This window comes from Protomyctophum bolini (genome assembly GCF_963924005.1).
Source record: "Protomyctophum bolini genome assembly, chromosome: 14".
Taxonomy (NCBI): domain Eukaryota; kingdom Metazoa; phylum Chordata; class Actinopteri; order Myctophiformes; family Myctophidae; genus Protomyctophum; species Protomyctophum bolini.
Window position 1 is genome coordinate 8,771,538 of NC_137875.1, and position 16,802 is coordinate 8,788,339.

A 16,802-nucleotide genomic window follows, 5' to 3' on the forward strand; every position below is an offset into this window, starting at 1 on the left:
GACGCAGCACGGAGCAGCAGTGGCCGACTGACCTGCAAGCTGAGGGCCTTCACAGACAGGGGTCTGTGATGAAGATGTTCCAGCCTTTTCTTTTCTCTTCGCGAGTGTTCCCAGCTCTGATGTTTCAGAGTTGGGAGGGGGGAGGAAGATGATGATGACGAGGACAGCGAAAAAACAGCAGTGAACAGACTCTTGAACTTTGATCTGTGCAGCTTAACGAACAGTTCGAGGTAAACTAGAATGAGCAGCATACAGAGAAGAACTTTCCTTTGTTCGTACAGAGAAAAGATGGACTTTCCTTCTCTCTGTTTAACAAATTGTGCGTCTCGTTTGTTTTCAGCATGAATTATAATAGGCCTCATGTTGGTATGTGTTTGTCGTATAATTAGATAAGTTGAGTCATTTAGCCTAATTATGAATCAATGAGGAATTTTCCTATGGATATGAAGAGATAATGTGATATTATTGTTAGACTCTGGCGTGGAATGTGTATCTACTTGGATCACCAGTGTGTGATGTTGGTCAGACGTAAATCCGAGAGTGGTTTAGCTGGCATTGTGTATTTAACATTGGACAGCAGAGTTTAGTTTGTAAATCATGTAGGTTATTACGTATCAAAAAGTGCTCTTGTAAAATGGAGCTGAAAGCGGCATATGTATTGTTTAATGTCTGTTACCTGTACTAATCATTTTTCCATTATTCATATAGTATGGATGTCTGAAAACCATGTTGGGGGAATTCTGTAGGCCTACTGTAATGCTGTTATTTTTTGGTTTCTTGAATGTATTGTCTAAGCTAAGGGTCAAGGGGGGTGTAAGATAATTATGGTTCCATATTTTTAGATGATCATCTTTTGATGATCAAGGGGGGAATATGAAGAATATTTAGGATCTCATAATTATACTGTGTTGCAATGCCTTCGTGTCAATTGTGTAAATTTACATACAGTAGACCTTTTGGTGAGCAGCTGCCTAGGGGTGTCGGCCTCTCAGGAGTAGCTAGGAGTCTAATTCCGTTGTATGCAAATTAGGGGTCTGTTGACCTGAAGTGATTGATCAAAGGACTTTGCTCCTAATAGATATGCACCATGTCGATCCCTTTGACCAAATGTGGAGTGTTTAAAAGGTGGCTTCAATGCTATCATTTTAGTCAGTCAGTCAGTCGAGGCGCGAGCCTTGTGGGAGACGTGAGCCATGCACTCTGCATGGCTGGCGTGAGAGATTGCTGTTGCTGTGTATGCTGTGTACTCCGTTTGAATAAACACCTTGGAACTTCTCTTCGTCTGCTGCGTGCACATTTCTCCTCTGTATGGTATATTATATACATCACCATAGTAACCGTAATGGGGGTGCAGGTGTTTGCATGGATATCCAAAAAGATACTAAATTCATTACCCGTACTCATGACTTGCAGCATGTTGAAATTGAAACTGTGTGGGTTGAATTAATTTTCAAAAATGCAAACTCAGTACTAGTTGGCACTGTCTACAGACCTCCTGACCAGCAAGGCTTCTATGATATTCTTGAGGGATGCTTAGCTGAGGAGGGGGCAGAGAAAATCCTGATGGGCGATCTGAATACGGACGTACACAGCGTAAAGAGGCGCCTGTTTTCAAATCATTTAGTATAGGTTTTGTGATCTGTGATCTGCATAGTGTCATACTTCCCACAGATTACAACCACAACCACACACGGAGATTTTGAAAATATGACCAATGACAAAAAACTCCCATATCTGCTGGGCGAAGTACAACAATGTGCAAACACAGCAGCAAGATTTGTGAGTTGCTGTGATAGGAGAAGGATATCAAATGGAACACAACCACCCTAAAGACTAATCATTGTGTATATTCCTGCACTATACCTGCATCGAGTGATCTTGGTACATAGAAGTTGATCTATTGAAGATTCTGACCTTCAAAGTACATCATTTTTGTTTTGATTGTATTGCTGTATTGTTGTATTGTTCTTTCTGCTTTGGCAATGTAAACGTATGTTTTCTCATGCCAATAAAGCCCTTTGAATTGAATTGAATTGTGTCAGCCAGCTAATTACCCAACCCACTAGAGTGTGTGTTTCTACTCAAATTGTCATTGATCTCATTCTGACCTCGGACAAATCCAGAATCTCCATGAAAGGGCTCAGCGATCATTTTATGATATTCTGTACCCGCAAAAAACAAAAACTTAAGACCGGCTGCCACAAAACAGTCATATCAAGGGACCTCAAAACCTACTCTAGTGAGGTCTTTAAACAGGAATTGGAGAGTCTGGATTGGTCCGATGAGCTTAAAGCTTGGCTTGGCTTCAAAACCAAATTTACATCAGTACTGAACAACATGGCTCCTTTGAGAACCATCAGGGTCAAAACCCGCTCGGAACCATGGATGAATTCGGACATACTGACTACAATGAAAGCCAGAGACAAAAAATGCTCTCAATTTCTAAAATGCAAGTCAAAGCTTGCCAAGCGCTTCGACAGTGATCTCCAAGCTCAGCTGGACAACCTAAAAACCCAACGAAACAAGCTAAGAAATATTGTTACTGCCATGACCAAATCAGCTAAAATAAACTTTATCTATGATCAAGCTGAGGAAAACAAAAACAATCCTCTGGAGCTCTGGAAGCTACTCAACAACCAACTAGGCTGCGGTCAGAAACTGAAAACCAGGTTTTCAAACATAAACTTCAAATAAGAACATCCCACTCCACTGACACATGCCTCCTCTATTTGAGCGACCACATCAAACACGAGGTGGATGCTGGCAAATACTGCGGCATGGTCATGCTGGACCTCCAAAAGGCTTTCGACACAGTGAACCACTGCATACTGGTTAACAAGCTAAAAGTAATTGGTTTTGATAGCACCAGTGAGCTGGATGCAATCCTACCTGGAGGGGAGAGAACAGATGGTGGGGGTGAACGGAACACTACCCCCCCACCCAGTAAGCTGTGGCGTTCCACAAGGAAGCATACTAGGGCCTTTACTGTTCCTAATATATGTAAACGACATGACATGACTGCAACTTGTTCCTGTTCGCAGATGACTCAGCACTGCTAGTCTCGGACAGGAACACACTGCAGGTTGAAAAGGCCCTCAGCTCTGAACTCGGTAGAATCTACACCTGGCTCGCTGATAAACTATCTTTACACCTGGGAAAAACTGAATCCATTCTCTTTGGATCAAATAGTAATCTCAGCAAGGCAGATGGCTTCTTGGTTAGAGTGGGTGACAATATTATCACACGAAAAGATGAAATTACCTACGTAGGTTCCAACCTGGAGGCTAATCTTTCCAGTGATAAAATGGCCACCAACGTAATCAAAACAGTCAAACAAAGAACAAAATTCCTTTACAGGATCTCCTCACTGGTCAACAAAAACACCTTGAAGACCCTAACAGGAGCCCTCGTACAAGGTTTCTTTGACTATGCATGCACCTCTTGGTACCACAGCACCTCAAAGGCCCTTAAAACTAGGCTCCAGACCTCCCAAAACAAACTTGTCAGGCTCCTACTTGGCCTCACCCTCCGAACCCACCTCACCCCTGCCCACTTTGACAGGCTGGAATGGCTTAGGGTCGACGACAGAGTACAGCATCTTGCAATGGGTCTGGTACACAAGATTCGATACACCACCAAGATACCCATGTACCCGTCTAAATACGTCCTTAATGTTAACGAAGTCCACATTTTCGTGGATACCAACAGTCATTAAGACAAATCCCTTGACTCCTTCAAAACCACGCTCAAAGTGCACGTATGGACGACTGCAATTCGAAACTGGACCGAGGCCAAACTTACTGTATACTTGCCGACCCCTGGCTTTTAAGGGAAATGCATAGATAACAGACCAGTTAGTTCTACTCATATTTACCAGTAATTATTTCAGCTGTGTTTAATCCTGCTACAGTTTAACAAACAAAATCAAGCTGAATTGATATATATATATTATATTATTTACATAAATATACATTTAAATATATATATATTATTAACAAAATATGATTTCAAAGACCCTATAAATAAAAAAGTTGCATTTAATAAATCCTTCACATTGCAATGCAGTCATTCATATTTAAACCACACAGATGTGTGTTTTGAATGTGGAACTACAGTTCTTCTCCACAGGTTTGGTTCTCAAAGTGGGTTCCGGGTACTTCAGGGGGTCCACAGGGTATGTTATTATAGCATCACAATCACTTTAATCATTAAGACCTGAGGCTGTTTCTACAAATACCTTCTAAATCAGTTGTTCTCAAACTTGTTCGTGCTTATAGGACCCCCAAATTGATATGCTGGTACATTTGGTCACTGACCCCCCCCCCCATCTGATCTTTCAAAAATGTAGGGGAAAAAAAAAGAAGAAAAAAAAGTACAAGCTTGACACGCTGTGAGCTTGTAGATCTGCTATTTTTGAATAGCCAACTCTAAAATCTAAAGTGACACACAGATGCTTTCCCGGTTTTAATGGGTTACACCTGTTTAAGACTATACTTTAATATACTAATAATTAAGAAGTAGTGAAAATATAGGTGATCTACAAGATCACAAGAACTTGGATAGATCTGCTATTTGCACTAGTTTGGGTCCCGGGCAAACGTCTAATCTCTCTTTTGGGTCTCGACTTGAAAAGTTTGAGGAAGCACTGAAATAAAGTATAATTGTAAATGGTCAGGCGTCTGATTAAAGCACTGTGACAGTGACATCTACTCCATGATTAAAGCACTAGCTGTGACAGTGACATCTACTCTGGATACGTATGATTAGAGCACTGTGACAGTGGCATCTGCTCCGGATATCCCAGCATCTCTTGCCATGGCATAGAAGTGTCCTTGTTTCTCAAACAGGTTACTGGGGGAGTCAAACTCCACGATTTTACCAGCGTCCAGGACCATCACTCTGTCAGAGAGAGGGGAGAAAGAGGGAAATGTATTAGACCTGAGGAAGATTCTACAAAATCCTGACAGTTTTCTGAAAAATCTATGTTTCTATGTCAGTGGTTCTCCCAAGGACCCCCAAAAATATATGTATTTGTCCGCTGACCTGATCTGAAAATATGCTGTTCCAGAGACACCCCAGAAGCAAAGATTTGTTCACCGATCAAACATAAACGTCTCTTTACTACTGCAGTAGCGTAACTGTAACAACGAGCAGTGCACACTTGGCTGTATAGGCCTACATAATAGGGTTTACCTTATTTGGTGGAAACAATCTATTCAACAACTAAATAATCACGGTGACAGAATGTATTCCCCCCGACGGAAATAGAGACCCCGGTATTTCTTTTTAGGTATTTGGTGTTTACATCGTCGAGATTTAGAACAAAATATTCTGTAGGTCTTGAAAGAGGAGTAAAAAAAACCCTAAAAATGTTGGCAAGGGCTGCAATACACTATAGAAACTCAGGCTTCTGAGGAAGGTCTCACGACCGAAACATTGCTTGAAAATGTATTAAAAAAAAAAAAACAGCAAGTGTCAGTGTCTCTCTTCTCCTACCAGTGTTAGTGTGTGTGAAAGTGGCTTAGGGCCAATTCATACTCCTATTTTACCGCTGTTTCGGCGCTGTAGTGCCGAAATGATTTTGACTCGTCAGAAATTTTCAGTAGCACCGAAGAGCCGACTATAGGACGGTACCCGCCCCCCCGAACCTCAAATGACGTCAAATTGTAGGCTTTCTACAGCGCCGAACCGACTTTTATTCGGCTCTGGAATAGGAGTATGAATCGGCCCTTAGGTGTGACTCACACCGTGGCAGTGTCAAGGTCTCTCTTCTCCTACCAGTGTTAGTATGTGAAACAAACACATGCCCACAACATTAATTGAGCATTAAGAGTTCAGCACCAAGGACAGTGACACAGTGACTATGGCACTTTGAAAGCCACTTCTCAACTAATGACCAACAATATACTATACACCGCGGCATATAATATGGCTGAAAGTAGCCTGAAACAACAAAATGTACACAACGTTGTAAATAACCTTACGAAACGAATCCAATTACACCAGCCTCTAGGCTATTCACTAACCACTTAAAGGGGGACTCGACGTGCTTTCCGCTCTGCGAACTCATTCACTATAGCCTTTATGTCCAGTTTCTTTGCGCGATAATTTTCAAATCGACAACATGGCCAGTCCAGTGAGTCTATCCTGTCCCATTGTGCTTCTCAAGTAGTTTTTAATTAGTTTGCGGTTGCGACAGTGACAGGAATTGTCAGAAATAATAGGAAGGCTGTGCAAACCTCACTGAATGTAGAGGTCACTGCTAGTGCTGGGTGGTTTACAATGAGCATTTTAGCAACAACAGACATTTGTTTTGGTATCTGGTCCCTGAAACATGTTCTGAAAGAAAGCAGCTGGCCAGGGAAGCTGTGGTCTACCGGTATGTCACGAAAATGTTTTGAAATTGTGTAACTGAATAGATCGAAATAATAATAATTCATTCCATTCATTCAATGTTTCCCCTTGTTTATTAAAATAATCATCAACAGCAACTCTCTGGGGGATAGTGTCAATAGTTGGGATATTTCCAATTCTAGCATTAACGTCCTAACCTGAATCTGCCAGATGGGGGCGGTATTGGGTAACCATGTTCCCCAACACAGCAACCATCTGGGATCTCTCAGGGAGTTGAGCTAACACCGAACCGCTCCGTGGTTCGAACCAATCAGCGTGAGCTAAGGGCGGGATATGTGCGAAACCGGATGTGAAGCTATATAGACACGTCAATATGATTGGTTGTGTTTGCACGCCCACACGGTGATAGACAGACGGTCCCATCCAATCATCTACCAAGTATCTTGAAAAAAAGGAACAGCCCCGTCATCGAATTTGCTTCCGAGATCCCAGATCCCAATAAGCTGTGAAACAAATTTGTGTAGCAAGCTTCTTGGATCTGGCAGCGTCAGGTTATTAACGTCCCCCCCGCTATGTAAATTGCATCTACTTCTGAAAATTGATCAATCAAACTACTTAATACTCTTCCCCATGGGGAGTTTCAGGTGGGAGATGTGTTTCGTTTGAAGAGACCACATCTGCATTCATAGAATAGAATTTGTAATTTGCATTTGTAGAATAGAGGGCACAGTTTGCTTAGATGGAGTGCCATTTTCTTTTTCATGTGCCCAATCGAGGTCAAGGTCAAGAACTCCTCAAACCTGCAGCACACCCCCCCCCCCCCCCCCCTTGCAAAATACAGATTATGCAGTCTATAGTGAGCAACAAATTGAAATATCTAGTTTAAGAAGTGCATTAAGCTCCTTCCAGCTTCAGAGGGACTTTTAAGTTGGCCAGCATATGACTTCATACCAGCAGTATTAGACAATAGGTATAAACAATGGCACCACAATGGCATCACTTCTATATGTACTATGATTAAAAATGGAAATATTGACAGTTTTGAAAACCTAAAGCAGAAATATGGGTTGGCTAACCAGGACTTTTTCAGATACTTGCAAGTAAGGGATTATTTTAGTAAAAAAGTAAAAGGGTCTACTCCAGGTATTACAACAAGCCTAATCACTGTATTTACAAATGCCTATGGCTCAGGAAGCAACAGGGGTCTTGTGAGTAAACTATATAATGGGCTTATGTCGTTGAAAAAGGACTCTACAATATATGTGAAAGAGCGATGGGAAAAAGAGTTGGGAATTGATATAAGTGATGAAGTATGGATGAATATATGGGAAACGCAATCAACGACCACTAATTCCTTGACTTGGAGAGACTTTTGTTGGAAAAACTAGATTCGCTTCTTTATTACTCCAAAACAGAAGTCCAAACAGACTGGCAACCATATGGACTGTCGGAGAGAATGTGGAGATACAGTGGTTGATCATGCACATGTCTTTTGGTCTTGTCCTGTAATTCAGCCATTTTGGAAAGAAGTGACAACACATATCTCAAACAGAATAGATGATTCATTCACATCTTTGTACCTAGGACAACTCCCAGAGGGGCTAAATCGGGATGACTCATACTTACTTAAGATTCTACTTGTAGCAAGCAAAAAAGCTATTACAAGAAATTGGTTATAAAATAATTGTCCTACTGCCGATCTATTGTTCAACATTGTGAAACAACTTCATCACCTAGAACAGATGACCTATTCTTTAAGACTGCAAAAAGAGCTGGGTGAAAGAAGATGGGAGAAATGGACAGAGTACTTAGCTGGGGGGGTGGATGTGGAGTGAATATGGGTGGTGTCTTTCCGGTTGTCATTTAATGTAAAAAAAAAAAAAAAAGAAATGTAATGTAAAAAGAAAATCTGTAATATGTATTGCTGTTGTACATCCCATGACCTCTTGTTTTGTTTTGTTTTTTGTCTTTTGTTTTTATTCAGTTTTCTTTTACTGTTGATGTTTCTGTCATATTGTATGTCTTGTTTGTCTTTGGTGTCTGTCTTGCTTATTCAAAAATTCCAAAATAAAGAGTAAAAAAAAAAAAAAAAGTGCATTAAGCTTATCAATATGTGGCCATTCCAGAAGTGTGTACACTGTACAGTACATAAATATCTAACTGTGTAGGTAAATATTGTCAGATAACATAGAGCATTAATCTATGCAAAAACTCAAAGCGCCAGGAGGCGACTCTTTGCAGAGGTGTGCCATCGAAGCTGTGAATAGCACAGGAAGGAGATTTAGGAGATAGAATGATCAGGTCAGGGGATGAAGTCCCCAAGGATTGTCTTCTTGGATGGGGAGAGAGATTGCAGTGGGGAGAAAGAAAGCTGTTTGTAAAGGAGATAATGATGAGGTCAGGGGATGAAGGGGGATATTCTCTAGATCCCCAAGGATTCTCTTCTTGGATGGGGAGAGAGATTGCAGTGGGGAGAAAGAAAGCTGTTTGTAAAGGAGATAATGATGAGGTCAGGGGATGAAGGGGGATATTCTCTAGATCCCCAAGGATTCTCTTCTTGGATGGGGAGGAAGAACTATGTTTGGAAAGGAAATTGTTTACCATAATTATTCTGAGGTACAGTCTTGGTAGGTGCTGTGGCAGTGGATGTTGGTATGATGATGGAAGATGGTGTGCCCTTTTCACATGGGAGTGTGCAGTCAGATAGACACTAGGTGGTGCTAGACTCTAGCACCACATAGGTCCGACTCTGGACCAATGTGCATTTTTGAAAGTTTTTTGTACACCGTGTTTGTTAAAGCTTCTAATATTATTTATGCCCCAAATTGTAATATTGCCAGATGTCACATCTGTGTGCCCGCATAGCAGCTCCCTTTCCCTGGTGTGCCCCTCCCTTCCCTGAGTTCTCTCAACATGCAGCCAGCGAGCAATGAAAGGCTTCATACTGTATGCCCTGCCCGGCAGGCTCGGCTCTCATTATTTAATCATCGCCTTCTTCTCCTCCAAAACGGACCAAAAGTGCCTAAATGAAGTGACCACGTCAACCAGCCAGGTCAAATTAAAAATAATCGTTTGTATTGTAAACCCCTACTGACAGTGCCCCGATACTAACTGCCACTGCATCCATTTAGTCTCGTTTGTGAAGAATGAAAGAAGTCTCAACCACCGCAGCTGAGCTGAGCCTAATTAGCGGGGAAAAAAAGACTAAAACAGCTACAATGTTGTGTGTGCAGGCGATGCATGGTGTGCGTGCATGCATCATGCATGTGCCCTTTAAGCACTGCCTTTTGATTTGATGCAATAGCGTGTGTGTGTGTGTGTGTGTGTGTGTGCGTGCGTGCGTGCGTGTGTGTGTGTGTGCGTGCGTGCATGCATAATAAAGTATTAACAACAATTATGAACCCTTGCTTTTCAGGGAACGGAGAAAGAAAAGAATAAGATAGTTATTCTTTTATTTCTCCGTTCCCTGAAAAGCAAGGGTTTTGAGTTTTGACCATAATGAAATGTGCAACGTGTACAGTAATATGGGCGCTATTTTCCTATTTGTTCAACTAGCCAATCTACATCGACATGTTGTGAGGTTCTATATTGGGTATTTGAACTATTCAAAAATGTTATTAGTAGAAAAAAAAGGCAAAGAAGTGTAGGCCTGACGGCACTGTAAGGCACTGACCTGCCTGTAAGGCACTGACGAAAACAGGACCCCATGTCTCCTATAATGAACAATCATCTTTTTTTACCTGGAGCTGTCCATGATGGTGTGCAGGCGGTGTGCGATGGTGAGCACGGTGCAGTCGGAGAACTCCTGGCGGATGGTGGCCTGGATCAGGTCGTCCGTCTCCAGGTCCACGGCCGCTGTGGCCTCGTCCAACACCAGGATGCGAGACTTCCTCAGCAGGGCCCGGGCCAGACACAGCAGCTGCCTCTGGCCGATGCTGCGGAGGACACAGCACACACAGACACATTGATGTAACAATGTGGTTGGCATATGCAATGCCAGTTGGTACCACACGGCGGTGCTTCCCTTTGTTTTCGCTTCAGTCACTTCCACTACTATTCTATTGTAGTATGTTGGTGCGAGAAAAGGCACTATTGTATGTTCCTGTTGCTGATTAAATATATTAGTTCCGTTAGACCTGGCTTCATATGGTCGATGTTTACATTATTGGCTGCTAACTAAACCAGCCGTGTTGACGTTATATCCGTGGTCTGTCATTACCTGGACTAACTTCTTCCACTCGTGTTCCCAACACATTACACCCTCCATCTGGTCAGTAAACCTTACACGGGGGACTGTAGTGTTGATGGACCCACCTGAGGTTCTCTCCGCCCTCTGCCACCTCGTGCTGTAATCCCTCCTGTAAGCCTCCAACGTAGTCCTTCAGGTGGGAGAGCTCCAGAACACGCCAGATGTCCTCGTCCGTGAACTTCTCAAACGGATCCAGGTTCATCCTCAGAGACCCAGAGAACAACACTGGGTCCTGCAGTCCAGACAGACCAAAAAGAACGTGGAAAAAGCACTTTCTAAAAACTGTGTTAATTCAGTTTACTAAGACTAAACTGAAACTAAACAATTTCAGATGACTAAAATAGGAAATGGTGTACAAATGGTGTACACTAAGACTAAAGCAGAAGTTTCTGTCAAAATCAACACTGAATCAAGGTCATGTACTTATTTCTTGTCATTTGATACTAAAATTAAAACAAGACATGTTTCATATTACAACTATAAATCTGTCTGTATTGCTACTATTGCACAATCAAACCAAACATTGACTAGGCTAAGACTGCATGCTGTACTTTATTGTTACATCTTGTGTAAGTAAAACCTCTTTTTGTTTGGCTTCCTTCAGACAATGCAGCAGCATAGATAACAACATCAAACATCATGTGTGTGTGTGTGTGTGTGTGTGTGTGTGTGTGTGTGTGTGTGTGTGTGTGTGTGTGTGTGTGTGTGTGTGTGTGTGTGTTAACCTGTGGTATGATGGTGAGCCGGTTCCTCAGGTCATGAAGGCCTATGGAGGAGATGTCTGTGCCATCGATGAGGATGCTGCCCTCGGACGCCTCGATGATCCTGAACAAACAGTTGGTCAGACTCGACTTCCCTGCTCCAGTGCGACCAACTATACCAATCTGAATGCACAGAGAGAGAGAGAGACCAGCATTGATTACAGTATTGTTTGTTGACACTGTTATTTTCACAACTGAATTGAATTGAATTGATGATTAATTCAACATTTCTTGCATGCACCACGGCGACACGCACGCGCACACGCAGAGAGGGACAGCGAGAGAGAGACCAGCATTGATTACAGTATTGTTTGTTGACACACACACACACACACACACACACACACACACACACACACACACACACACACACACACACCTTCTCAGCACTGTGGATGTCGCAGGTGATGCCATGCAGCACCAGGTCTAACTCGGGTCTGTAGCGGACCTTGAAGTTTTCAAAGCGCAGCCGGCCTTCTGCGGGCCATTTCTCTGGAGGACGGTTGTCGGTAATCCACTTGGCCTGTGGAAGCACAGCACAGTGTGGAATGGATGCTGAGTGGAATAATGTCTGGACAATTCTCTTCTCGTCAATGTCAGGTGGAAACCTTGTATTCAGAAAATGGATCAAATTAACACGTGTTCCACTGGGCACAATGCAGATATTATTTAGTCACAAGCTCTTGTTAATACTTTTCAATGGTTACATATTTATAAAAACCTGCAGACTTAACCACAATGCGTTACTATGTTGCACAAGCTTGTACGTTGAAGTAAAGAATTAAATTATTACACTTTAAATAATATGGAGATAGGGGGAGGCGTACTTTGGTTCGACATATCATTGGTTCGAAGGAGCATTGGTCCGAGGTGCGTTAAGGGTCGGGAGAGAGTTGGGGTTAGGTGTAGGTGTGCTGCCCCGTGGGGGGTTAGGGTGAGGGTGAGGGTTAGGGTTAGGTGTAGGTGTGCTGCCCCGTGGGGGGTTAGGGTGAGGGTGAGGGTTTGAGGTACAGTAGGTTGTCATTCGGACCAATGGTATGTCGGACCAAACGCATGCACCCGGAGATAGGTTACTTAGTGTTGTGATAGATAAGACTGCCCCCTGCGGGGAGGCAGGTGAGTTGAATAATAAAGATGGCTGACTGATCACACCAGGACCGTCTTTGTGAATACTATCTACGATACTATCATAATACTGCATGGTGTCAGAGTAAAACTACGATTTTATACAAAGACCATACTGGCGAGACATGGCGTTCCCGATCTCGTAAAAAAGCGACAACGGACCCCAGTACACTACACACAGGAGTACAAGAGATTCAGCATTCACTGAATTCACTATCATAATACTGCACTTAGCACTGACTTGTTTTCTCTCCACTCTATTCATGTTATTTGTTAACTCTGGGTTGCCATTTTGTCAAGGTTGGATGAGAGTGCCTACTAAATGCCTGAGTGAAATGGTATGTTTTATCATTGTCACCTACTGTATAGGAATGGAATGTTGGTTCCTGGAACCTTGCACCTTGCATTGACCATGGGGTCATGGCTCACTGCAATAAATAGCATCCTTTATCCAGAAAGCTGTCAAAACATCTCCTGTAAGAACCTTGGAGCCAAACTGCACCATTCGTGTCTATCTTTGTCAAGATTTGATCAACAAGATTGAAAAGTTGGCTGAAACTAGAGACAACAAGAAAGAAAGTAGCCTGCTCTATAATAATCTAATGTGCAATGTTAAAGTGTAGGCTACATTTTATGGGGACAAATAAATATTGAAGCAGCTCCATGTACTTTGGGGTGTTGGCCACTTTGGACACAAATAACATGGTAGCCAACAAGCCAAAATCTTTGACCCAGACTTATTACTCGTTTTAAACTTAATCATCACCCTAAAATATATGTATCTGGAAACATTATAGGTTAGAAATAATAAGCCACGAGCTTTTCTGCCCGTCACTCTGTGACTTGTAAACAAACAAACTCAACACACGCGTCGCGCACGTTGAGTTAAACTACAAAATGAAATCCTCTACAAAAGCCATTGCACCTAGTCTTTAAATAATGAGTATGACTTTTACTGTAGTTAATGGACGCGTAAACAGGCAGAAATTAAGAGCATGCCAGGACAGGGACACACGCACGCACGTGAAAAGCAGTTTGTTTAGGAAATCTTTGGTTTAGTTGGCGATACAGTCTCTGTCTTCTCTCCCAACAGTGTTTTTATCATCTTTTAATGATGTGACATAACATCTGGAATGGGTTTCTCTGGCCAGATGTTTGGTTTCTCTAACAGAAATACACGTAAGGTGTCAGGACTTCTGCAATATACACTTTTAGCAAGTGGTGGAAAATAACTACGGTAAGTACATTTGTCATTTATGTAATCACTGTACTTAAGTATACAATTTTGAGGTATTTGTCTTTCCAATTTCAAGTAGTTTTACTTCTACTCCAGTACATCACAGAGGCAACTATTGTACTCTTACTCCACTAAATATATTTGAAAACTTTAGTTACTCTGGAGACTTTGATTGTTATTACAAAACATACACTGACCACATCAACCCTAGAAGGCTATATACATTTCAGCCATTTGAAAATAGCAGATCTACCAGCTCACAATGCTGCATTGCGACACATTGTGAGCTTGAAGAGCTGCTATTTTCAAAAGATTTTTTTTATACATTTGAAAAGTTGAAATGGAACATTTTGCATATTGAGTACTTTTGGTACTTTAAGTACATTTGGATGTCAATACGTTTGTACTTTTACTTAAGTACATTTTATTTTTAATTCTATATTGCAGTATTGGTATACAAACTTTTAGCCAACTGAAAGATAAACCTAAACACAGCTCATTACATACAAGTGACCACAAACAGATGCTGCAATGTGTCACCTTCACAGCAAACAAACTGAAAATTAGAGTGTCAATTTATTCATTCATTTATTTATTGTGTTCGACGAAGTTGGATTAGGAAACTTTGGGAGCATTTGAAGTGCCAGTTAACTGGGAGTAAAAAACTAAAACAAAAAAAAGCTCAGGAGAAACTATCTCATTGTTATGCTATTTAGTATCCCTGGATGTGAGAGGACGCTGGCGTCTGTTTGTTCGCCGCTTCTCCATCTGTGGTAGCTTAGTTTATATAAGTTTGATCCAGAACTTTGTGCAACAGGAGAAACTATCTCATTGTTATGCTATTTAGTATCCCCGGATGGTTGAGGACGCTGGCGTCTGTTTGTTCGCCGCTTCTCCATCTGTGGTAGCTTAGTTTATATAAGTTTGATCCAGAACTTTGTGCAACTGTGCAAAGTTACTTTTATACTAGTACTAGTTTATTAGTTTTAGCCTTTAATTGTCACATCCTCACTTGGACCTCAATTGGACTTTAATTTCATTGAACGCTCACTCACCCGCTGACTCCACTGACCCACCGCCGAGCAACAGAACCATCCTACTCCATCACGGAACATCACCCGTGTAAAGTTTTAGAATGAATCCCCAAAGCACTGCTTTAACTCCAAAGACCGGTTTATTGACTTCTCTTCATAATAACCATAGAGCGATGTGTGTGTGTGTGTGTGTGTGTGTGTGTGTGTGTGTGTGTGTGTGTGTGTGTGTGTGTGTGTGTGTGTTGTGAGCTTGTAGATCTGCTATTTTCAGCATGCAACGTGTAAAATGACTCGTCAGTGCTATATATAGACGAAGGTCTTAGGACCGAAACGTGTTTATACAGAGAGTGAGCCTTTTTCTGTCAAGTTTTCCTGCCTGTCAGAATGACCTCTACTTTTAATCATTTGAGGGAAACAAAGAACACATTATGGGCTGCAGAAAAGATAAGAGTCAAGAAGAGAAAAATGCCAGTGCAAGATGTTCGATGTGTGAAAAGTGACAATACTATTGACAATACTATATCCTAAGGTGGAAGGGCCAAGGATGCCAAGGATGATGCTGTGACCACTAACCCAGCCTTAGCCACTGAAGAGGCAGGACTCAGCAGCCAGGTGGACACCACAAGTGGGTATGGCATGGGCCGTGCACACATAGACATCAAAGGGGGCTTCAGCCCCTGCCCTTTTACCCGTCTGTAAAACAACTGCCCTTTCCAGACCACTAATGCAGCATTTACTACACGGTGAAAGAAATACAAATGCCACATGGTATTTTGCATTGAACAAATTGGTTTTGAAATCCACTAGCTAAAGAGTGCTGGGTTGTGCCCCGAAAATAGCTGATACAAGCTCTCAACGCGTGCCCTATTACGGGATTTCTGCACGTCCCTGGACTCCATTACCCAAGAGTTTCAACAAGCATGTTCCATCCCCAGTGTAGCCCGGCCGTAATACGCAAGTGTGCTCCTGGTGCATATCAGAAGAATCAGTCAAGCAGCACAGAGCCAAAGAGTGCTATAGTTATTTTCACACTTGGTTGGTGATGGCTGGGTGTGGACCGTGTGGGCACCGCTTTGGCGCTTCATCATTGGTAGGAGCGCCTCTGTGGGTGGCCACTAGTAGGTTACAAATGCAGGTATATCTACCAGTTCACTCTAAAGGGCCTTGCAAACGTGACGCGAGGAACAAATTCGTGGTTGCCTGGATCAACACAGGTCTCCTCCAGGTCTGTGCACATTTGCAAGGCCCTTTAGGCTGCTCTGCTGTAACTTGGAGGCAGGGTGAGCTGGGAGCGATACCATGTGTTTACCGCACTCGCACTTTATTTGGTAATTTTGGTTCATTGACTTGGTATTTGCTCACTGTTTAAATTAGATTCTTTGCACATATTTATTATGTATATATTTATTGGAAATTGTATATAGGATATTTGGTGCACTGAACTAGTAAACATTTTAAACTTGAGCTCATTTTGGACATGAATCATTTTATAATTTTTATGGCGCGCCATTACAGTTTGTTTTAGCTCCCAGGTTAAGCCTGCCGGTTGATTAATTTAATGGGAATTATTATCAGCCACTACAGTACTCAATGCCTCATGGCATTGCAGGGCATACTAACAGAGGTTCATTGCATGGTCAGATATGGTGCGACGTACGTTACACAATCAAAGCCTAATCAAAGGCAAGCATAAACAGCTGGGGCACGTTGGTTGTGTAGTCCAATCAGAGTGTGAGTATTTACGTGCATTATGCATGTATCCGGTGTGTTATAATTATGCTACTCTTTGAAGAGACTTTGATTACATGACATCACACCACTCTGAGGCCCTTTCTCACCGGGGTTGAACCGGTTCGGTTCGGTTCGAGTCCTGTCTGAAGTCCTGTCTGATTGCATTAAACAATGTTAAACTCACCAACATTGCAGCTGTACGAAAAGCTTGAATTATCCTCTTTCTATCTGCAAGGTTTTGTTTCATGAAAATCCACCATAGAAACATTATGAGCTACTTTCTGTCAAGAAATGCCTTGCATTTGTTTATT

At 42.2% G+C, this 16,802-nt stretch overlaps 1 protein-coding gene across 1 annotated transcript in view; it reads right to left on the reverse strand.

The window, feature by feature from the left end:
• abcc2 (ATP binding cassette subfamily C member 2) overlaps positions 1-16,802 on the reverse strand; it is a 51,960-nt gene that overhangs the window by 3,049 nt on the left and 32,109 nt on the right. Inside the window, exons 28-32 of the mRNA XM_080782168.1 lie at positions 11,744-11,887; positions 11,329-11,487; positions 10,669-10,835; positions 10,095-10,289; positions 4,749-4,899 (exon numbers count right to left, since the gene is read on the reverse strand). Coding sequence (XP_080638294.1) covers positions 4,764-4,899; positions 10,095-10,289; positions 10,669-10,835; positions 11,329-11,487; positions 11,744-11,887 — 801 coding nt within the window. The 3' untranslated portion in view covers positions 4,749-4,763. The remainder of the gene's footprint in view (positions 1-4,748; positions 4,900-10,094; positions 10,290-10,668; positions 10,836-11,328; positions 11,488-11,743; positions 11,888-16,802) is intronic.